At 41.2% G+C, this 23,854-nt stretch overlaps 1 protein-coding gene and 1 long non-coding RNA gene across 9 annotated transcripts in view; one reads left to right on the forward strand and one right to left on the reverse strand.

Moving 5' to 3' along the window:
• The first annotated feature begins 55 nt into the window (after nucleotides 1–55).
• LOC144025417 (uncharacterized) lies at nucleotides 56–11,790 on the forward strand. 2 transcript variants are annotated; one of them, XR_013284855.1, is made up of 4 exons: nucleotides 56–262; nucleotides 357–457; nucleotides 10,742–11,042; nucleotides 11,625–11,790. It is a non-coding gene; the product is annotated as an uncharacterized LOC144025417 (long non-coding RNA). The 2 variants fall into 2 exon arrangements; XR_013284854.1 differs by having other exon boundaries at nucleotides 10,742–11,790.
• Nucleotides 1,585–23,854, reverse strand: part of LOC144025414 (uncharacterized) — a 50,697-nt gene continuing 28,427 nt past the window's right edge. For 3 of the 7 annotated variants that reach the window (XM_077531388.1, XM_077531389.1, XM_077531394.1), the window contains 14 exons: nucleotides 19,080–19,162; nucleotides 16,756–16,918; nucleotides 16,124–16,250; nucleotides 13,356–13,628; nucleotides 10,717–10,875; nucleotides 9,626–9,725; nucleotides 9,327–9,543; nucleotides 8,748–9,240; nucleotides 6,787–8,092; nucleotides 6,103–6,209; nucleotides 5,220–5,379; nucleotides 5,018–5,136; nucleotides 4,771–4,864; nucleotides 1,585–3,245 (listed from right to left, as the gene is read on the reverse strand). In XM_077531388.1, coding sequence (XP_077387514.1) covers nucleotides 2,746–3,245; nucleotides 4,771–4,864; nucleotides 5,018–5,136; nucleotides 5,220–5,379; nucleotides 6,103–6,209; nucleotides 6,787–8,092; nucleotides 8,748–9,240; nucleotides 9,327–9,543; nucleotides 9,626–9,725; nucleotides 10,717–10,875; nucleotides 13,356–13,628; nucleotides 16,124–16,250; nucleotides 16,756–16,918; nucleotides 19,080–19,162 — 3,901 coding nt within the window. In that variant the 3' untranslated portion in view covers nucleotides 1,585–2,745. Of the gene's footprint in view, nucleotides 3,246–4,770; nucleotides 4,865–5,017; nucleotides 5,137–5,219; nucleotides 5,380–6,102; nucleotides 6,210–6,786; nucleotides 8,093–8,747; nucleotides 9,241–9,326; nucleotides 9,544–9,625; nucleotides 9,726–10,716; nucleotides 10,876–13,355; nucleotides 13,629–16,123; nucleotides 16,251–16,755; nucleotides 16,919–19,079; nucleotides 19,163–21,312; nucleotides 21,457–23,854 lie in introns of all 7 variants that reach the window. The other 4 variants (XM_077531392.1, XM_077531391.1, XM_077531390.1 and 1 more) reach the window with 3 other exon arrangements.

Here is a 23,854-nt window from a genome sequence, read left to right on the forward strand (position 1 = left end):
AAACGCAGCGTCATGTTCCGCCCCTGACTCCATGTGTGTGCGTGTGAAAGTGAGTAATTAGAGCAATCTCACAAGTTGAGCAATTAGCTGTGGCGGCCAGATGGGGACGATGCAGCTGCGCAGGTCGTCTTTCAGTCAGATCACGTGAGGCGAGGAAGACTCTCGGTTCCTCCACGTATCGCTGCCTGATGACAGCCGACCAACATGGCAACCTCATTTTCTCACAAACTCCTCCGATCCCTTTGGCGACTGGATGGTGCTGGTGTGTATGTACACACGTGTGCAAGCCATTAGGGCCTTCTTTATTATCTATAGTTGTGCACTGATTCCAGCACGGTGTTTGTTTGGCCATGCAGGAGGATTCCGACTTGAGGCATCCATCACACGAGAGAGCTTCCAGAGCTGAGAGGTGCTCTTTGAGATGCACACCACACTAATGAGAACCAATCCACTGAAGGTCCGTTACTTAAGACGTCGTCTATTTCAATCAAAGTCGGCTTGATATCTTTGCCTTTTCATCCACGTAAGAGCTTATTTCCCTTCTTCTATTGAAGAGGAAGTCTTCAGTGAGTGGACGTGAAGTGAAAAAAAACAAAACTGTACTTAATAATAGAGGACATCAAGGGTGATAAATCCCAAAGTCCTTAACATCTCCTGCTGAAAGCGAGTTTAAAGTCAACATTGCAGTCAGCGGGAAGTCGCACACTGTTTTTATTCCGCTGCCACTCAACTTGTCGTTTACTCCCTCACAGCCACACACAGAGAATCTTCATTTTCATGATTTAATCTGGTTTAAGGGCCAGTGGCTAAAGCAAAGCCAGTGGTGAGATTTACGGTTATTTTGGGACACTGTATAGTCCAAACACAACAATTAGCTCCAAGTTAGCTTCTGCCATCGGCGTTAGCACCGCCCATGAGCTTCTGTTAGCACCAAGTTAGTTTCATCTGCACCTCAATAAAATGTCACGTCTTCTACTTAACTTCTGTTCAACTCTCCCAATGAGTGTCGGTTTTGGTTGCAGTTTTTACATGCTGGGCAAATTGTAGAACAAGATGTATTGCATCTATGTTGTGGCTTGCCACATTTGCCACACTTTTCTGCCCCATGACCAATTATTTCACTTTATCTTCCTAATTCCCCCAATCGTTGATTTATCATTTGCCCATCGAAACCAGGCCTGAGTGGGTATGTTGTGTTTTTCTTTGACTGGAGTTTTGGACGGTGAAGCTGTTGTATGTTGTGCAATGCCTCCCTCTGCTGGCTGATTTGAATTACTACGTCCAGCGTGATATTCAGTGAGCTGCAGTTTGACGCCGCTTTCGTTATTTTCTCACAAGTATGTCTCTCCTATTCTTTTCCACAAATTAACAATTTTAGGAGAGTTCATATAAAAATCTAATTTAAATTTCTGCCTTCCCCCGTCCATCTCTTCCAAGCGAATAAATTGACTCTCCACTTCCGTAAGCAACTACTTACGTAGCCAATAGATTCCCGTAATTCTAGTCACATGATAACCAAAGGCGTCAACTCCAAGTCCACCCCAGAGAGATGTGAATTTGCATACAAAAAAAAACACGTGAAAAAATGATCTCATTTGTTATTTACTGCACCATATACTGTATGTACATGAAAAATACTCAAAAGGCAATACAAAATAAAACATAGTGAGATACATTAATCTGATAGCAATGCAATCTCTCTTGCCTTTCTTGATGCTTTTCTCTGCATTAGCAGAACATCAATCTCCAAATGGCTACTGAATGTTTGATTAAACAGCCCGCATATGGCTGCCAACATGATGCAAAAAAAACAAAAAAACAAAAAAAAACATTTTAAGATCACGTTCCTGTCGGATGACAAAGACTTTAAAATACGTTGACCACCTGAAAAGTAATAGTGGCCCCTGAAGGAAAAGCAGATTTGAATGTTTTTGGTTTAAACACAACTTTGGTCCATGAACTTCTGGTCAAATTCCTCAAAATTGTATTAAATCCTAAACTAAGCACACTCTTGGCTCGACCTTTGTCTTACTTGGCCTCTGTTAACCATCTTGAGCAGTAAACGCTTTGCAAAGGAAAGTTATAAAATGTGAAAATTACGAGAGAAAAAAATAGTTACAAGGGGGTAAAAAAAAAATTGTAAAATGAGGACAAAAATTTGTAATTGACTAAAGTCAGAATTTTTTCCCTCCACACGATTGTGTTAGAGCATTAAAGGTACAAACTGCTTTACGATGAGACGTTTGAGGATCTTAAGGAATTAGACGTGTTGCTTATTACCCGATTTAGATCAATTTTATCAGGTCGGGTTTATGTGGCAGTTTTGACATTCACTTGTAAATTGTGCTTTGAACAAAACAAAACTGAGATTATTCATGACTTTTCCATTGGGATTTTGACTTCAATTATTATTTTTTTTTTACCTTGGCCAGTCATTTTCCTATCAAACAGGCACTTTATTATGAACTAAATGTGCACACGTGTGGATAACCCAAGTTAGCGCTACATACAGTATATATTTTGGAGGTACTTACCCTGTCATGAATGCAACATTGCTGTACAACATATTAAGAATTTTGTGTGAGTCGTGCTGAGAAAGAAGAAGCAAGAAAGCAAGAGAGAACAATTAACATTTCAATCATGTGCAAATGCAATACGGTCCATTCAAGACCCTTCGTAGAGTCAAGACATCAAATGTGAGCCTTCCACGAGTACCCAACCTTGTATAAGCCCCGCCCCCTACTGTCACTGAACTATCTGGGGCATCTCACTCCAGGCTTTGGCCTTCTTCTTGGCCAGGGCCATCCACGGTGGCTCGTCCTGGGGCAAAGATGGAGGCGGGAGAGCGCGTTGAGATGCTGCAGACGGGCCGGAAAGCGCGGGAACTCGTGAGGCCGGCAGCGGAGGGTTGGTTCTTGATGAAAAAGGGGGCGAGGTGAGTGTCGTGTTGGGGGTCTGCGCTGGCTTGGCTTCTGGGGCGGGTTTGGACAGGGCGGGCGGTTTGGAGGTGGAAGGAACTTTGATGGCAACCGGAACAGGAGTAGGAGGGGAAAGGGATGGATGGGAGGGGCCTGCCTGCGGTGTCGGTTTGGAGGAGGCAGACGGAAGCGCCGGTTTGGGGGCTACAGGGCAGGGAAGTGGCTGAGATTTTGCAGGTTGCGGTGGCACTGGCGTCACAGGGGACAGAGACTTCCTGGTCTCGGTTTCTGTACATGATGAAGGCTTGCGCATCTCTGATGAACTCACTGGGAAAAGAAAACAAATCATTGTGATCAAGTCTGAAGAAATTGCAGCTTACCGTATTAACAAACATATCAACAAACACTACCAGGGTTAACATTAAAATACAGAAAATAAATAAAAAATAAATGATTATTGGCCTTCAAACATCGGCCAATTGGGCCAAATGGCCGATTATTTTCCCCTTAACACGTTATCATCAAAGAAAACCACAGTTTCCGACGCTGTGAAGGTACCCTGAATGCACCATTTTGCTTGCGTAGCATTAGCAAGTAGCACGTGTGTAGCATGTGTTATTCTGGTGTCCACTAATTTTTTTTTCGTTTTTTTTTTTTTCCCTCTAAGCTTTTCAATGACACCCCAGTTGGAGTTGACTGTAAAACTAAACACACAACGATAAGAATTACATCCTCTGTATATTTAAATACATTGCTAGCCTTGCGCTAATGCTAAAAGTGAAAGGAGGATCCCATTCAAATGCTAACAGGAAGTTAGCATCGACTTTGGGAGCGTTTTTCCTTCAAATAATGAATATCCACACACAAATGCTGCGGGAACACATATCCACAGGTGGGATAACAAAGGCAAAGGCACAAATTCTTCCCAATTTGTGAAAAAGGAGTTATTTTAACAGAATTCAATCACAACTTTCTTCTGTACTCACTTTTAAGCGTGGACACACCATGGATGCGCGGGCGTGACACCACACTGCCCCCAAGAAGCCAAAACGCACACGAACAGTCAGTACAGTATTTGTTCTGTTTTTTTCAGTTGCTATTATTTTGGTTTATTCTATTCTTATTTCCCTTTCTTATTGTTTTAACCTTGTATACTTCATGAAATTAGTTGATAAGGTCATACTATGGACTTGTCATTCAAAGCTGAGAATCTTATTAGCGAAAGTTTGTGCATAAGTGACACCCACTGAAAAATAATTTGGGGAGGGGGATAATTTTATATGGTATATATATATATTTTTAAATAGTCAGCAGATTAAATCGGCAATCTGTATTTTTTTTTTTCTGCCAAAACTTGGTATCGGCATTGGACTCAAAAAATGCATATCGGTTAAAAAAATGGTTTTAATCACAAAATGTACACTATAATTACTTGTAAATACTTGAAAATCCAATAGTTACCTTGACTTAAGTACAAAATACAGATTCTTACAATTTCATATAATGTTGAAATATCCATGCACAACAATTGAAGTCTATAACAAAGCCATTTTTATTTTGTAATTCAGAAATCTTCATGTGCCCATTAAGTAATAAAAAAACAAAAAAAAACAAACACCAGAATTCTCAAAAGGAGTACACTTATTTATGGTGAGCACTACATGTTTATATAATATGTTTCTAGTCAGTCCTCTGAGGGTAAGAATAATTTACAACAATGCCCGCAATCAGAATGATTTTGACACGTGTGCTAAGACTTAACTCAAGTGTACAGCATTGACCTCAGAATGTGCGTGTAAGCGTGCGCGAGTTTCTCCGTGAACTCCTTTTTGATGCGTGCTTGTGTTCACACCTTTTCCAGTGAATTCAGGTGTTTTGGTGCAGAGTTCCTTTTTGGGCGGCGAGCTGACGCACGCAGGTGGTGAAGGCTTCCGGTCCTCTTCTTCCTGATGACAAATGAAAGGAAGCACATTCGTTTGTCATTCAAGGACGCTCAGGCAGCGCGAGGGGGGGGGACAAAAAAACACGATTGCCAATCGTCAAACTCCATTCCAAATCTGAACAGTGTTGTCAGATTGAGAATCAAATTGGTGACTGACCTTCTTGCCGCTCATCTCCTCCAGTGAATTTTCTTTGTAGATCTTCTGTTTCTGCCTGGCCACAGAGATCCAGCTGGGACCGTCCGATTCAGCAGAATCACCGCGAGCTGCAACCGGCTCTAAACGAGACGCACGGTTCGTCACGTTGGAATTTGTGTGTCAATGTTCGTTTGAGTCCATGTTCCCAAATGTTTGCATGCACCTGAGACGCGCTTGGTTTTCAGCCCGGTCTCCCCGTGGACATCCGGTTTCTTGGGAAGGGCCGGTTTGGTGGCGAGCGGTTGGCTTATGGCAGGTTTGAAAGCGGTCACTTCGACTTTACAAATACCCGTAACGGGCTGCGCTGGAGGCTCAACGGGTGCCTAAAAACCAAATGCAGTAAATCGGTACAAGTTCACAGCTGCAGTTCCTATTTGAGCCACTAGGAGTCACCAGATAAACCTTGGAAACGTGTCAGTAGGCCTTATAATTCTAACAACATGCACACTTTTCTAAGAATGCTTTTTGATAACAGTCCAGAATCATTTATAAAACTTCTAAGCATACATACCTAAAAGTGGTGACAAAATAGTTCCTTATTTTCTTTGTAACAGATATACAATAAAAAAAATTTAGCATTGTGGCATTAACTTTGTAAATTGTAAAGACATTTATGAAATTGCAATATCTGTACACATTAGACAATCATCAACAACAAATAATTAAACTAAAGTTGTGCATGGCTTAAGACAGCGATTCCCAACAGCTGTGCAGCGACAAATTACCACAGGAAATTGATCAATTTCACTTAGAATAATAACATTTAAAAAAAAAAAATACATTTCTAAACATTTTGACACAAAAATATGTATTTACTACAAATAATTCATGTTTTAGTGTTAATCCATGTCAGTAATGGAGACAGGCAGAAAAATGAAATGATATTCCACTAGATGGCAGTAGTACAATCAACCTGCATATAATCCTGTTGCAATATACAACAGTATCTGATTTCCCAGAACATTTAATCTAAACTGAAAGACCAAAGAATAAATATAAAAAAAAAATAAAAAAAAAGATATCATGAATGAAACATTGTTTTTCACCTCTGCTGTGTTTTCCTCTTCCGAGCTGAATCGGTGCACATTTGTCGTCTTCCTCAGACGAACTCCAAAGGGAGTGTTGTAGTTACCCTCTGCCACCACAGCGCTATCTGCAGAAAGAAGAGCAGGATAGACTGTACTTTAACACATTTTGGGATAAGATCAAACTGTTTTCAATGTTATGGAACATTTACTTTTCATGTTTTTTTTTTTTTTTTAAACACAATACTATGAATAGCCCAGACATGAGTTGTGCAATTGAATAACTTTCGTAAATCGGCTCATCTCTGAACATCATAGTAAATATTTGGTTCATTAGCTGGGGTTGGCTTTGTCCAATTGCCATCGAATTTGCATTCTGGATCGGTAGAGGTGAACATCTGCTGCTCTGGAGGGAATCGAAAAGTAAGTAGCATGCCACCAAAAGTCACCTCATTTGCTGCTCACTGCTTAAAAAGGTTGCGAAAGTGGCTTAATGAAGCAGTTGCTAAGTTGGTTACACTGAGTAGCTGCCTGCTTTGTATTAGCACTGCCCTTGGTTGTCATGGTAACAAATACCCTACTTGGCATTTGCATTGTAAAGAAGCTCTCTTGGTTTCAAACAGTCGATATTAAATGTGGTAGCATTTTTTAAGCACATCCAGTAAACTTGCATCCCCATTCTGCTCACCCGTTATGTTGGCTCACCTTCTTTGGCTGCAGCAGGCAAGTTTTGTGCTTTGACTGGCTCCTGGATTGCAACATTTGGAGATTTGACGGCAGTCCCACAAGCCACGACTGTTTCCACAACTTTCTCCACCCGTGGCTCCTCCTTGGTGGTCTCCTCCACATCCTCATTCTCATCCTCATCCTCATCCTCATCCCCAGGCCCTGCGCCGGGGGCCGCCGAAGAGGGCGGGATCTCTTTGGCCTCCCCAGCAGAGAGCGACCTCTGCCAGGCGGGGGCGATGGTAAAGCGAACTTTGCTCTCACGTTCAAGCGTCCGATTGACCGCTTCCTCCTCGGGCGAAGGAGGCGTGGCTTCTTCCACGACTGCAGCCGCAGCACGGATCGGCGTCGCCGGCGCTTCTTTTACTCGTGTCACCGGGTCAGTGGCGTCTTCGTCAGCATGTTGCTCCGTTGCTGGATAAATAGAAGCCATTTTGGAATCTTCACCAGTTGGGGATGACTGAAAGGCAAATGTGCTCGATTCGGAGTTTGGAGAGGCAAGATTCATGTGGACAGTCGTAGTCATCGTCTTAGAGAAGGTCTTGGTGGTCTCGTTGGGAATGGTGGTCTCTCCAAGAGTGACAGTCTCACAGGGAAGGGTGGTCTCTTGAGGAGTGACGGTCTCGATGGGATTACCTGTGCTGACAGCGAGGGTCTCACTGTCTTGTGAAGGACATTCAAAGTGTGAAGAAGAGGAAGACAGTGTCAGTGATATCGTTTGGTTTGCTTCCATTTCTTCTTTCAGCTCCAGTAATTCCTCCTGCTCCGCATTCCCGTCCTTCTCCTGGTCGGTTTCTTCCTGTGCTTGTGATTGCAGTTCTGTGTGCTTGAAGTCATCGTCATCCTCACTTGCTTGCCTTTCCTTTTCATCGGGAGACATTTGGCTCTCGCGTACGGGGTCGGCGAGCAGGTCACATGACTCTTGAGGCGTTTCCACATCACGCGTGCATTGCGCGGTGCTCGCGGCATCAACTTCGGCAGCTTCTCTTTGCTCCTGCAACGTGGACGCATTGCAAACTTCTTGGCATGCTTCATCAGGAATAATTTCCCACCCTTCTTCTTCTTCTTCTTCCTCTTCAGTCCACTGTTGTTTTTCCTCTCCGTCCTCATTCATCCTCACCTCATGACTCTCGTCGTCCTCTTCCTGATCTGTTAACTTCTGCTCTTCCTCGGTTGCTTCAGTTTCTTGTTCTTCCCAGCGGCTTGATTCTGTTTGGTGCAAGTCGTGCTCGTCCTCAGGTTTGACTTCCTGTGGTGAATCTTGTGGCGTTTCCTCTAACTGGACCTGAAAGGAGAAACAAATTAAACCATTTTTACGCACATCTTCACAAATTAAACACAGAGTACCTTTATTTTCTAGGGGTGGGATATTTGTACTCATCAACAACATACAGTAAGTCCGGCCTATACAAAAAAAGAAAAAAAAAAGGTCATTTGGTAGTTTATTATCAAATATTGATATTAATATAATGGTGTTTGTTATGATGTAGTCATTCGAAAATATTTGACAGCAAGTCAAATTTGTATTTCACCAACTTACATTAGCTGCTTCAGTATTTTTATAGAATATGCTATATATATATATATATATATATATATATATATGTATTGCTTTCTGTAAAAATAATTAATACGTATTCTCAAAGTTGCAAAGAGTTTAAAACTGCAATTTGCACAGACTATTTAAATTTAGACAAATAAATACAACACGGAAGAAGCCTAAACATGAAAACGATAACAGCAAATTTAGTTGAAAGAGTTAATTATATTTAGATTATTTATTTTTATTTAGTGGCACGAGGACTAAAAAAAAAAAAATTCCCAAATTTCTGTTTGTTTTTTTTGTCTTTCTGTAAAGCGCCTTGTGACAGTTCAGGCTGTTTGAAAGCGCTATATAAATAAACTTGAGTTGAGTTTTAATAATAAAAAAAATAACATACACAAGACTGACTGAATCTTTCCATGACAAGTTCTTCCTCCTCCTCCTCCTCTTCTTCTTCTTCTTCTTCTTCTTTTTCATCATCTTCACTTCCCTGCTCTTCATCGACATGTAAAGATGGACTGGTCAAAGTGGCTACCTCCTCCTCCTCCTCCTCCTCCTCTTCCTCACTGGACTGATCCAACAGGAGGGTCTGACAAGGAGCAAGTTGCTGAAATGCAGTCTCATCCTTCACCTCCTCTTCATCTTCTGCCTGCTCGTCGTCTTCCTTCATCTCCAGGACAACCTCGTCAGAGTCCACACATGAAGCTTGAGAAGGCAACGGCGTCTTCAGGGAGTTCAGCACTTCTTGTAAGAAGGAGCCGTCGCCCTCCACAGCTTCCCCGAGTCCATCTTCCTCTCCAACGTCCGGTCCGTCCATGTTCTCCTCTTTTCCATTCACGTGGGAATGTTCTGGGAAGTCTGCGTGGCCAGCAGGGGGCGCTGGTGTGGCTCTGGAAGCAGCAAGGATGGCGTTTTATTAGTAGGAGAAACCAAAACAATAAAGCAAAATAAAATGAGGAAATGATGTTGGAATCACCTGAGACTGTCCAGGGAGGAGCTTCTGGTGCTGAGTTGGGGGGAGGGCGGAGCCTCAGTGTCAGCTGCTACCACCTCTGATGGACAGGAAGCATCCTGAGCGAGTGAAACTTCCTGCTCTGCTTCAGACTCATCCGCTCCCTCTGCTCCCTTCTCTTTCTCCTGAACTTCTTCCTCTTCTTCTTTCAGCTTTGGTTTAAGGACGTCTTCACCTGCATCTGAATCAACAGACACAAACAGATCAAAGTGGCAACGGAGGTAGATAATAGCCAGCAGGAAGAGTTGGGGGGCGGGGCTAACCTCTTCTCTTCTCTTCCTCTTGTGCCTCTAAACTGTCCGGGGAGGGGATGCTTAACGATCCATCCATCCCATTGTGCTCCTCTGGTTTAATCTCAAGCCTCTGCATGCAACAGACACAAAACGATCAGCAGGACAACACTTGGTCCAGGCAGGAAGTTAGGAAAAACACCAGTCGACAATAGCGAAACCCATGGCGAGAGACAAAATGTCATTTATTCTTACTTTAATTTTCTTATTTGACATGACTTTGTGCAACAAAATTTGATTTGGAATGACTGCATTCACCAGAAACAAACAATTTTTCGTATTCAGCCATCTTTACTGTTCACATTTAACTCAAAACGCTTTGAGGTCGGAACTGGGATAATCCGAGCGGAATAAATCAAACATCTCGCCTTCCTTGAATGTGGCAAAACTATAAGGCTCGAGGGACAAGCTGCATGCTGTCACCCCCCCAAGCACCAGTCAGTTTAGTGTGGATAAACTTTAAGCTTCAATATTTTCTACTTTTAATTAGAATTTTGTACTGCTGCCATTTTTTAGGTCACAAAAAAAGTAGAAAAAAGTACTTTTGTACTGTATTGGATGGTTCTGCTATGTGGTGACCAACTTTCCAAAAAGCTGTGATGTATGATACTTATTTTTGTTTAATTATTGTTTTTCTTTGTTAAGTACAGATTATGGCTGGTTTGTTTAAATAAATAAATAAAGAACAGTAATTCATCAGTCTGGTAAGTGTGCACAGTTTTGTGCCAGTGAACATAATGATCACACAAGTCTAAATTGTTCCAATACAACCTGGAACAAACCTTGATTAATTTTCTACCCCTAAAAAAAATACTATTGTGAAGGGTAGGGTTTTTCAAACTTGGACTTCAGAACTAAAGTGTGTCACAGCAAGTTTTTTTTTTTTTTCTATCTGAGAGCTGATTGCCACAGTGAAAATGCTGAAAGCTATTTTATTGATCATCAAGCAGGCCAGGCACGCATCATTTTCAGCATGTCGATGTTAGAGCAGTTTGGCTCCCAGTTAGGGAGCGCAATTCAACAGCATGGGAAATACACAGTACAATCCTTATTCGTGTTCTTACATTGGCGGGTTTCCTTCTGTTGCAGGCCTTGTGTCTCAGGCCCAACTTGTGCTTGGCGGCAGAGTTATCCAGACAGCCAAACGGGCTCGCGGGCTGACTGAAATCTCCCGGAACGGTCACCAGGGGGCTCACTGCTCTGCTGGAGGCCGCACAAGACAGCTTGGGAAGAGAACAGGAAAAGGAGGTTTCAATTAAATCCGTCACTTCGGCGTATTTGGCCATCCATCTTCTTTACTGCTCGTCCTCGTGAGGGTCACGAGTGAGCAGGAGACTTGCCCAGCTGACAGGAAGCGGGCTACTCCTTGGACTGGTTGCCGGCCAATCACGTAAACAACTTTTCACACTCACGTTTACGCCTTTGGATCATTTCGAGTCGTCAATAAACCTAACATGGATATTTTTTTGGAATGTGGACAAAAAAAACAAACAGAGAGAAACCCATCTTAAAATTCACACAGAAATGTCCAAGTTTAGATTCGCGTGATTTTCACATGCTAACTGCTACTACGCTATGTTGCCTTCAAGTGAGATACTATTTCCAGAAAGCTACGGAAGATGTTCCGTTCAAACCAATCTTAACCAATATCTTGGCCAAATGAATGTCGAATACCGACAGTAACCGCAGCCTTGTCTGCCTTTGTTTGAGGAGATTAGTTCCAGACGGTGCAGCTCACATCACACGTGAGTCACTGACTTGTTGTGGCTTTGAGAAGGAAACGTCAAACCATGAAATGACGGTCGGGTTGGTGTTGAAAAGTTAAGATTCTTACTTGAATGATGAAGTCTGCAGATAGGAAAGCAAAAAGGAAATAAGAGCACCACCGTGTGTGAGTGTGTCCAGCTGTATAAATATTAGCTGTGCTTTAAACACGGCGCTAACACTTGTGCTGTTGATTATACCGTTGTAGGCTCTTCTACATCAGAAGATTTCAGACGTGGAAAACTTTCAAGAAAAACTCAAGTATGACAAACAGGAACTCACTTTCCAAGTTGGCGTGAAATGTATGTTGTTAACAGTGTGTTGTATTTAACCTTGTAAATTTTCCTCCCATTTTGTCATGTTGTTGCCTCATTACAAATTTACCAACATGGAATGTCTTACACTCCAGTTTTTAAGATTTCTTTCAAATTAATTTGAATCCCTCCTCAATCTATCTATACATCTATACATCCGTCCCATGTGCATTCATGTTCATGCTGATGCAATTGCAACATGTCTCCTTGAGCATGATGCTCGGTCTTTAGCAAGGTTACAATAGTTTGGGATTTTCCCTTTTCATTTTTGTTTTGACTTTTTCAAAAATGTTTCATTTTAGCTTTATTAGTTTTGACTTGTTCAAAAATGCTTCATTTCAGCTTATTCATTTATTATTTATTTATTTTTAATATGAAGTATTTGCCGAGTGCAAGATTTAAAAAAAAAAGAAAAAAAAAAAAAAAGTCTAGTTTGGCTCAGTGCGATTGCTGTGATGCATACTCGGGGCGTGGAATGATTTTGCATGATTAGGTACAGCAGGGGGCAGAAGAGGGAGTGGAAACCCGGCACAAGTCTGACATGCTTCAAATTGCCAAGTGTGAGTACGCCCTAAAATGCTCTGGAAGTCATCCTGACCTTAACAGCTGCATTAAGTTACTGTGGGCTTTTCACCATATTCATGTATGTATGTAAAAGTAGCGGTTCAGTTTTTTTTGTTTTTTTTCCCCCTCCATACTTTTCTGTACATGTTTGTTGATCAACATTTGGGGTGGTTTCCAAAGGAAAAGTTCACACTTGCTAGAATAGCTTCAAGTACATCATTTTAATAGTTATACTTTTGTTGACTGCACTTTCTGTGCACATTAAAGCCAGTAAACTTGAATTGGGATCTTCGTTATAGATCTAAAAATAAGTTGTTTTTTCCATTTTATCCCATTAGGCTTATTTAAGTGCTAAAAAATGATCACTACAGCAGGTCAAGAGATTCACAACTGAGGTAGAAAGTGTGGTCCCTGACAAAAGATATTTTTAAGGGTTTGAACAAGGTGGCGAGATGGAGCTGAAGAGAGAAGGAGGTCAAAACGCACGAAGGGGGCTTTTAGAGTAACCACAAGTGATTCAACTGAATCATGAGATGTTTTTTTCCGTCGTCGTCACATGGGAAATATCTCGATAATACAAAGCTCTGCTGCTCAGCCTAAATTGTCCTCCTGGCGTTCATAAATCACATCAAGTATCTGAACTCGGCGGGGCTTGGATGGATTTTCTTGGCCTACATTTAAATATCTGACTTCTTTTCTGCAAAGCATGAACTTTCCTTTCGAGAAAACTTCCCATTTTAACTGGATCAAAACGGTGCCTTGCATCCGCTGGCAGAAGGGTGATGACGAGGGCAGGCCTTGTTGAACAGCCCAGCTTTTGAGTCAACCGAATACAAAAGAATTAAATGTGAGGCCGCGTGTTCAATAGATAAAACGTGGCCCCGAATGGCACATACAAAAAGAACAGCAGCAGATCTACAACTGACCAGTGAAAAACAAAAAGACATTCATGTTGCAATGGCTCAGTCAAGAGTTAACCAGCGCTAATAACTTTTGAAACCGACTCTCCAGTTTAATAATAAAAACCAAGGCTGAGTGTCTGGTACTGTCGCTATGGTTACCTGGTCCTCGTCACTGTCTCCTCCCTCCAGGCTGACGGAACTGTTCCTCTGAACCGGATTCTGAAAGACACACAAACACATTTTGACACGTGTGAGAAGTGGTGGCAACTCGGCGGACCACGTTGATGTTACCGTGGCTGCTTGAGACGAAGTGTACTCAGGGGGACTGCAGGGCAGACCGTCATCCTCAGACATGGTTCCGGCGTCTTCGGTTCGCTTGACGCACATCAGCGATGGCGGAGAGCCCAGTCGGATGGCCTGCTTCAGCTGGAGCTGCCATATTCAAATACGACATATATGATTTTATTTTGAATCACATCCAGTGTTTACTTGGGTTCGATTCCGCATTTCAATGAACTGGAATTAGTTTGCCAAGTGGTCATCGTTTACTGTACATGGCCTACACGTGGTTTTTCTATTCAAATTACAGAAGTCGCTTGGTCGAGTTATATAATATATTGCTATTTTCTTTATAAGAACACTTAAGAAAATAATATTTTTAGTGGCGTTTCAATCATTTTATTGTGGAAAATTTAATTAAAGTTTTGACTGGGCTGTGTTATTCAAATGTAGGCGACTGCAAAATCTTTCAAACGTATTGGTCAAGTTTCTAACTACATATAAAAATATTGCATTGTTTTCCCATAATGCCATGAGGCACTTGTGCATGTGTTATTGTGAATTACATCGACTTCACAGGTTGACAGGACGACGCTTGCCAACAGTGAAAATTAACAAAGTCAACATTTGGTTAGTAATTTTTAAAACATGAAACCAGATTATCTGTAAACAGTGGCAGTTAACTCATATTCACTGACAGGACATTTTCACCGTTTTACTGGATTTTGACTGATTTTGCAAGGCCCATAGAATATTGTGTCCTGTTGCTATAAAAAACATGAAATCTACCAAAAGAAAGATTTGAGCCTCTTCTTTTACCAGGAAAAAAAAAAAAAAAAAAAGCCTATTTCTGTTTCCATTTTGCATCAATTAGCATTCGAATATGGCTAAATTTCATCATTATTCACAAATATGTGTAAAATAGTGGGGAAAAAAAGGAGCTTTTTAATCTTGTATACTCTGCTGCCATCTGCTGGCCGTTTTTGTAATAACTACCATTACTTGAAGCATTCTCTTCAGTTCAGAGGCTGCATCAAAGCGAAAAACGTATAAATACGTCTTTGGGAGTATGGTAATATTTAAACTAGAACATACTTATACGTTTTTTGGAGTAAATGAGTTAATTTTAGCTTGGTCATGCAACTAATTATCGCTGTTATTTACTATAATTATAACTTTACTTTTGCATTCACATCCAGTAGGTCAATTGTAAACTAGAATGGATTCTGACTTGAGAAAAATTTGTGTTTTTTTTTTTTTGCCTAAATGGGAATGAAACTGTCAAACTGAGGAGGTCTTTAATGGTAAAACTGAAACTAAATTCCTCAACAATCTATACGCGTTTTTGTGTAAATTGTTGTTTTGAGTACCATATTATACACACACAATTTTTGTAGTGGATCCCTTTACATTATGCTTTTTTTCCCCCCAGATGTTTTTTCGTATATGTGGTGGAATGAAATCATAGAGCCCTAAAAATGTAAGCATTGCATTGTTCGAGGCAACAAACGACTGTTTGAGAGCGTCTTGCCATGTTTACATAGGACAGTCTGACTGGTGTGGAGGATGATTAACAGACAATGACTTGCAGTCACTACAGACGGGCAAGTGTTTCATTTTGGCAATGTGTGTGCGTGTCTGTTTGCCGGTATCACAGAAACTCAAAGGAGCATACTTTACCGACTGCTTCATGTTACTCTGATATTGCCAGTCAGTGACTCATTTAGCAAAGTGCAAAAACCCTTAAAAAAAAATACTTCACTCGAACAAAGCCATCTATTTTCCATTTCTTCATCATACAGTATTTAGATGTAGGCACATAAAAACATATGAAGTTGTATTTCTGTCATCAGCAGCTCCGCCATTCATCTGAAATAATCAACGTCATCAAATCTTAAGCACGTTTTGGGACGTGTCATGAAACTTTTAGTAACGCACACGTGAAAATACTTTGACAGGGATCGTGTGGTGGGATGGAGGGCAAACATTCAAAACAAGGCCACTTATGTGGGTGGCAAAACGTGCAATCTGTAGCCAACGTGCAGCTTGCTTGTTACGAAATATGTTTACACCGAATTTGTATGAAAATGACAGGCCAGTTCAGACTCGAGCTTAAGGTCAAGATTTCTTGACCAAATCCTTCAAAAGTGGAGTTTTTTGGAATGTATAAACATTCTTTACATATTCTCTTTCCTGCAAAAGATTTTGTGACGGCAATGCTGAAAAAGTGAAAGTTTCTTCAGTGTCAAATCTCCTTACTGTACTTTCATTGTGTCGACATCTTAAAGGAGCAGTTTAACTTGGGGGTCGTTCCAAGTCGGACTTTTCCCTTCTGTAGCCACTTGTTGTGACACACAATGTTCTTTCATCTGTGCTTTTTACCATCATTAAAATGAAATCTGCTTTCTTTAGTGTTAGCTCTGTCTGGAATTTACAATTGGCAATCAAGATGCTATCACTATACAAACACTCTTACATAAGCCATTTACTGCTACACTTGTTATTTTCTTACATTCCGAGCTTGTTTTTTTTTTTAACTTGTGCCTATGATTAATTTTTAGCTTAACATCGATTATGGCTGCAGAGCACACGATTGCTCCATTTGTGTTCAATCAATGTGTTGAAGGTATCGATTCAACGAAGTGTACCTGAAGAGATTTCACTTTCCCGTGAATGCTGTCCTGAGAAGCCCCCAAGGCTTCGTTGGCCTCCGACGAGTCCGAGACAAAGACAGAGTCGTGTGACAAGGCCTTGCTGCCCAGGCTGACCTTTGACCTTTGGAAAACAGGAAACATCTCACCAAAACAGACCTTTTTTTTTTCCTCCTCTACTTCCATATGTCTTAAAGTAACATTTCCTCCTAATTCCATTTTAAAACTGGGGTAAATATATATTCAGTGAAAATGCCACAACAGGATACGGCAACATTTTTTTTTTTTTTTAAAGAAAGGAAATTCTGACTGTTCCAAGGAAGAGATGTTCCAATAGGCTACTTAAAACAAACAGGAAAAAGGCAGTCCTTCATTGCAACTGGAAGATCAGGAGACGGGCACTTAATATCACATTTGCAAACAATATTGCGGAAAATAACACGTAGATGATCAACACCATGTGGACTAATTTTGTATCTTCTATCGCACAAACCCAAAAGATGAAGGACTATAATTATCATCTGAACAGAAATCAAAACGTTACTCCTATTGACTGACATATTTCACTTTCAGCAAAACCATACGAGCATGTGTAACTGTAAATATGTCTGAATATGATATGATCTCACCCTTTCTCCTTCTCCGAGCGACTGAGCGTATTGTTTTCGGACGTTTTACTGACGTTGTCGCTCGACTGGCTGCCTTTAAGCTCTGCATGATCTCCCGACGGCTCCTTTTTCTTCTTCCTGACAAAGAAGTTTTTAAAAGTCTGGAACTTGGACTTCTTCTTTCCTGCAGGGACACACGAGCGGAGCATGTTTGAAACGTGCTTGCAGATTTTTGGCTCTCATGTTGCTCGTCTCCGAACTCATCCAAACGAACTCCGCAGTGGTACGCTAATGAGGAAATTACGCACGCAGCGTCTTTATACGCTGCCGAAATGTGAAGTGCAGTTCCAGCAAATCGCCTGTTGGCTTTAATAGCCCAGGTCGGCACGTGAAGGAAAACCACATGTGCGTGCGTGTTCACGCAGATAAGCACATAAACGCAACACACATGCTGGTGAAAGGTTTCCTTCCCCTCAAGTGACTGCGGCTCCATTAGCGCTGCAGTGGGAAACTCAACAACTCTTTTATAACCTTTTAAACAGCTACAAAGTGCTTTTAGTGAGAAGAGCACAAATGCAGTCGGGTGCTGATTGTGGTGGGCTGAGACTGACAATCTTTTTTTTGAATTACATCAATACAATTTTCAAAATAGCGAGTAATTCTACAGAAGACGGCCGTTCTTCTGGAAAACTGGAAGTCATGAGGATATTTAAACACGATTCATGGTTGTGATCTAATTTGAACCGAAAGGACTCTTTGGTCTTTGGGTGAATTCCAAACATTTTTAGACCATTTAAGGTATTACAGTATATTGGGTTTATAAAATACATTACATGAATCCCATTTGACTTGTCTGAGTCACATATGAGAGAATCCTTGTGCATTCCTTCAAGTCTCCATTGAACTAAATTACAGTTGAAAATATGTTTGGAATGTGCACATTTTGCCCCAAAATGCTTCAATCAGTATTTGACACGTTTTATATCCATATTAGCTACATTTATGAAGGAATGGATTTTTCTTCACTTTTTTTTTTTTTTTGTGTGTGTGCTGGAATGTTGTCTGACAACAGTTCTACTTGAAGACCTTCCAACATGCTCTTGATGAGGCTTCAGAGGCCTTTTGGCAATGCAAACGTGAAAGTCAGGTACTCTCATTGTGCTGTTTCAGGTACAAGGTACCACAAAGGCGCAGGTCTGCACACTGGGTCCGCTCAGGAAAAAAAAAAAAAAAAAAAAGTGATCCTTTACCCAATGACAGTCTTTCCACATACATGTTATCATTTAGCGTGATGGGAATTGACCACGCGGTGGGAAAACGGTGACCTTTGACAGTGGAGGAAATCGAAAGGGAGGTAAAGCGCATCAACGCTGACATTGCATCAGCATGTGTTATAGGAGTGAAACGATGAGGTCACGTTTCTGAGAGCAGTTGGCCTCATGACTTTCAAGCAACTGGAAGGACAAAATGCAAGAAACAAGCAGCAGGTGAAAAGCCAACGAGGGATTTTGGAGTTCTGAATTAAGAATCATTCCTGAAAAAAATAAAAAATAAATAAATAAATAAACAGCAATGTCATGTACCCAGCGCTATATATAGAATTCTATACAGGTGGACCCCAATCGTATGTTAAGCTTTGCTTATAAAAAAAAAAAAAAAAAAAAAAAAAAAAAAAAAAAAAAAAAAAAAAAACATCTGATCAAAACACAGAATGTTGTTTTATAACACACCAAGAGGAGATAAGTCATCTGTTTGGGGCTATCATTGGAACCAAGGTGAACAACACGACTTCCTCGTTACAATCATATCATCATCATCATCGTCATCATCATCATCATCATCATCAGCGTGTGTTATTAATCTATGTGACAATGTGACGTGCTCGGGCATGTGAGATAATCTTCGCTTTTCTCCGCTTCTTCATTTCCTGCTGGCAGCAGCACGAAGACCATCAAAATATCCGCAGCGGCCTGCCTTGCCCGCCGTGCGAGTCGCTGACAAAATGTCATTTTCTTTTGATATAGCATCCAAAGGCAAATATTTGCTATCTTTTCTGTCCATCAGAAGTGCAACCTTGCAATACTAAAGTTGTGAAAATATTATCAAGGTCGTATCTGACTTCCTCGAAGAGGGCTCATTAAAAGATTTACATTTTTATAATGGTTTCAATGATGCAACTCTGCTTTGATTAGAATTCCATAACTAAATCAAATCCACTTTCGATTTAATTCACTGCCTTTGACAAGTATATTTTTCAATTACATTTTTTTTTTCAGGGTAAAAGTAAAGCCAGAATTGTGGATCATTATAATTTAGCGTGCGTTGTGTTGCGAGATTGAATATACCTGAGCAGTCTTCCGCAACCTCAGCAGGCTCCTGGTTGACCATCACATCTGGGGGTCCTGATGCCATGGCGGCGGGGTCACCGCTGCAAAAACAGACGAGCGTGGTGAGCCTCTCGTTGTTGAATCATTTGTTTCATGCTGTGGGGGCAACATTTGATAAACATACTGTGTCCTAATGAGTTTTATTGGATGCTCATTTATCCCTCGTGTGCTCGAGCTTAACTTGCGAGGGGATCCGACTCGCATGACGAGAATGTGATTCAAATTGAATTCAAGTGAAAGTGTCTTCTTGTGGCTGGACGGAGACAAAAACTATTTTCAGTTACAACAAGGAACTTCGATTTTTATACTACAATCCGAGAACCTCAAACAAAACTGCACCGTCAAGTTAAAATAATCCCACAAAAGGCATTTGAGCTATATTTAGCATCGTCCTGCTGCTGATGATGCCCACGTAGTTCAATCAGGAAAAAAAAAAAAAAAAAAAAAAAAAAAAGTGTGACGCTTCAATTATTCATACATTTTGGGAACTTTCAAATCACTTCTGAATGTAAAACACATTTTTCATAAGGATATTATGCCTATTTGAAATAAATAAGAACTAAATAAATGTTTTTAAGGCAGTCTACAAGTCAACCATGCTCGCCATTCTGTTTGTTTGTGTTTTCACGAGTGTTCTCTCTTTTTTCCATGAAGGAAACGGCCGACGAGCTTCTTGTCATCTGTGTTTAGATTACATAATTGCGGCAAATGGAACATTCTGGAGTTTATCAACATACTGACAGCCTCTCAACAACAAATGTCACCGAGCGCTGCGCAAAAAAAAAAAAAAAAAAAAAAAAAGCCTTCTTCACCATTCTGCACAAAAATTAAATTCTTTTCTCACGTCACACAGACAAAATAATGATGGACCCTCATTTCTGATGTGTGTGCTTAGCTTTTTGCCACTTTTTTTTTTTTGTACATCTGATCTTGTGGGTGATAAACGAATGTTGATCTTAAGCCTAAAAGTGATTTTATACTTGAAACCGCAGGCAGAGTCAGAAAATTCACCAACCAGACGAACGGCTGGATCAACATGACAAGATTGATTTTTTTTTAGAAAAGATTGAATGGGTACTCGTAGCTCTCAGTTGAATGTTTTGATCGACCTGACCACATCACAAGATTCCGTCTTTCAGTCTCCATCTGGCAAAAGCTGTCCGCCTCTGTTCTAATGGTGAGATCTTCCTATTCCTTTTAACTAAAAGGTGGTTATTCACTGTACTGTTTTTAAAATACTTGCCTGTGAAAGTCAAAGCTAATAATTGTAATAGTGTGACATGACTTGACCATCAATGTTGTTCCACTTCAGTTTTGACGGTGGCGCCAATCCACATTTTGAAACTGTTGTCCAATTTCTAAACTAATCAGCAAATGTCTCGTTTTTTCATTCACGTGTAATGGGCCCCATTCACATTTTTTGTAAATTTGGAGAGGAAGCGAGAGGACTTCCAAGAGCTTCACAACTGGTTTTAAAAAGAAAAACAAAAAGATTGCTGGAACGTCAGATAAAGTAGCAGCTGCTAATCTTTTAAGGACTTGTGTCATTCATTGAAAAGATCGTCTGGTGAAGCCGGCAAGACCCGCAATCGTCTCGGTTCCGTTGAGTCATTGCGGCCGGATCCAAAATCTCTGCCACTCGAGGGCCGTCAACAAATACATCTTTTGCACATCAAATTTTATATGCTGCCCAGATCATTGAGGTTGTTGCAAGACCTTCTTGACATATTTAAATTCTATAACGTCAACGAGGGAGAAACCAGCAATTGGTGGACAAGACTGACCCGGTCTGTTCTGGAAAAGTTGCACACGCAGATAACAACAACTGATCTTTGAAACGTTTCAGCTTTTCAGTGTCGTTTACATCTGCCAAGATGACACCATTTTCAGCATTTAGGTTTTCAGGCTCTAAAGCACCATTTTCATGTGAAGGAATGGCTAAAACTGCACACTATTGACTGCTTTTGAGTTGAAAAATGACTTCTTTTTTTTTCTCCCCCCCACGTGTTAGGCTAACTGTGTTTAGCTTGGGCCCCTTGTATCAGTCAACATTCTGCAATAGCAGTTTTTGTGTGTGCACAATTACGATTTTGCACTCCAGAAGTCCTTGGCACTGTCCAATCCTAGAAATTGTGACATAGCCTTAATATTTGTGTGGAAACGTCGGGAGGCTGGGGTCTATTCGACTGACCTTCGCCCACTTCCGAAGCTGGCTCCCCATGGCGACATCCTCCGCTTCATCTATGAGAACGACGACGACGAAGAACGATGGAGGAGAAAAAGATGAGCAGTCGCGATGAGGTCATGCATGAAGAGCAAAGGACAGAAAAGTGAGCTTATGAGAAAAGAGTGGGGACAAATAAGGGAGAAAGAGCGCAAGAGGGGGGGGGGGGTCACAGATGGGGTTGTGGGAAAGAGCAACATGAAGAGAAAGAAAAGGCAGTTAGATAAACTGATGATCAGGAAGAGGAGGAAAGCAGACTTACAGTAAACACAAGAGCCCTTCCAGCATAAAGCACCAGTGTGTGTTTTTTTAACCAAACATGGCAAAAAGCCCACTGCGGCCTCTTACACACTGACAGGCTTTTTTTTTTTTACTGCTGGTGTTCTGCATGTAAGCTACTTATGAGCTACGGGCCGTTAAGTCAAAAGAGGAATCGGCTTCTGAAGCATACCAAGCACAATGCGCAGGACAAAGCATATAGAAAATGGATGGATGGCTCATCGAGAACAGGAGTCACCAATGTGAGGACCACGAGCACCAGGTAACCAAGCGCCATGAGTAGCCCATCGATGTGTTGTAAAAGTACGTTAACTAGTGTTGGGACGTTGTGATTTTCTTTGAATATTCTAGAAGGATTCGGTTGAAATTGTGAACACTGGCGGGGTTCACATGAAAGCAGTACCCAAGAAATAGTTCTCATTTTCAAAAAAGTTGGTGACCCCTGAACCTATTTATTTATTCATTTATTTATTTATATTATTTGCAATTTCCCTGGCACTTTACCAGGGTTGGAGAAGTACGATATCTAAAAACCAAATCAGCCCAATGAAATATTTCAAACCACACACTCCTCATTTTTAATGAACGAGACACTAGGAACTAAAAGAGCGTGAATGGGAGAGAACACGTAAATAAGAGCAGACGGCAAGTCAAAGGCTTGAGCAAGAAGCTGCTGTCAGTGTGGAAAGGAGGATAAAGGGGGCGTCAAGTCGAGGGTGCGCGGGGTCAAGCGTACAGGATGTGTTGCTGAGATAGATGCAGGAAAGGGCTCCACTCAGGCAACAGAACACTCGGGAGCCATTGTTGCATCACTGGGGTCACGGTGGGTCGGTTGGGCACATTGTTAAATAAAATTTATATACAAAGCAAAACACGTGTTGACTTAACTACACACGACGACAGTTATTGAAATTCTTTGTCTATGCTAATAATGAGCTCATGACCTAGCAATTAATTTTAGGCTAACATAGTTCATGGGTTTGGTGTGGAAGAACCGACCTTGCTGGCCCAATATCAGAGACCTATCACAAATGTGTTTGTGAATGAATGGACAAACATTTCCACAGACGCAACAACGTGTAGAAAATCTTTCGAAAGAGTGGAAGCTGCTAAGCTACAAAAACAGAAATTACTGTGCAAAAGCCAGCGAAGATGTTTCCCTCTAAATTAAGCTGCAAGGTTATGAACACAAAAGTCCAATTGTATAATATGGTGGCAATAAATAGTGAACCGAAAATATAGTTTAACACATATGAAATGGTGGCAAAACGTAGTTTGACTCCTTTATTATGTTGTTGAAACATTTCACAAGCTGCAGTACCACGTTCAGTTTCATCATTGTGGAGGTCTGAACATGTTCAACGCTATAAAATGCAAACCTCAAATGCCACATTCAGGTCTCACTGATTCATTTTGCCAGGCAAATCTGACTGTTCTCCAACCACCCCCTGTCTAATAACTTGGAGTTAATTAAAAAAAAAAAAAAAATTCAATATTCTCTTAAAACCACTAAAGTGTCAACATGGTATTACTGAGCTGAAACACAACAGCCCTCGTCTATCAAGTGGAAATGTGTGTTTGTGCCAGAAACCTTACATAACAATGGATTAGCACATAAATGGCTGCCTAATATTTATTAGGCAGATAGAATAACATCAGTTTCACATATAAACATGCAGTCACTATAAAAGGTTTTCCCTGGAAGCGGAGGGCCAAGCGAGACCATCAAAACGTGCGCTGCGGTTGCGCATGTTCAGATTGCTGCAGAACACAACGATGTGCAAACAAACGGCCAAATGGGAAAAGCTCGTTCTTACGGCCCCTGCACGAATGACGTAACACAAATCCAGCCTAATTCGTCTTAATTCCTCAATGAAACGAGTGTCACCAGACTCGCTGCGCCGCAGACACACGCCACTTAATCAGGAACAACTTCCAGGCTCAATAAGATGACTGGGACTCCATCATGACTAAACTTCACTCAACTATATATACAGTATATACAGGACAGTGTTTTATAACTAAAGTCTAGGGAAGGACGAATTGTCGCTGACCATTTAATAATTATTGGCATTACATCCATGCCCTGTGACTGGCTGGCGACCAGTTCGGGGTTTACCCCGCCTCTCGCCCAAAGTGAGCTGGGATAGGCTCCAGCACACAAGCGACCAAAGTGAGGATAAGCAGTACTGATGGATGGAATTACAGCCGCCCATGTTTGTGTTATGTA

The sequence above is a fragment of the Festucalex cinctus genome, chromosome 9 (assembly GCF_051991245.1).
Source record: "Festucalex cinctus isolate MCC-2025b chromosome 9, RoL_Fcin_1.0, whole genome shotgun sequence".
NCBI classification, from domain to species: domain Eukaryota; kingdom Metazoa; phylum Chordata; class Actinopteri; order Syngnathiformes; family Syngnathidae; genus Festucalex; species Festucalex cinctus.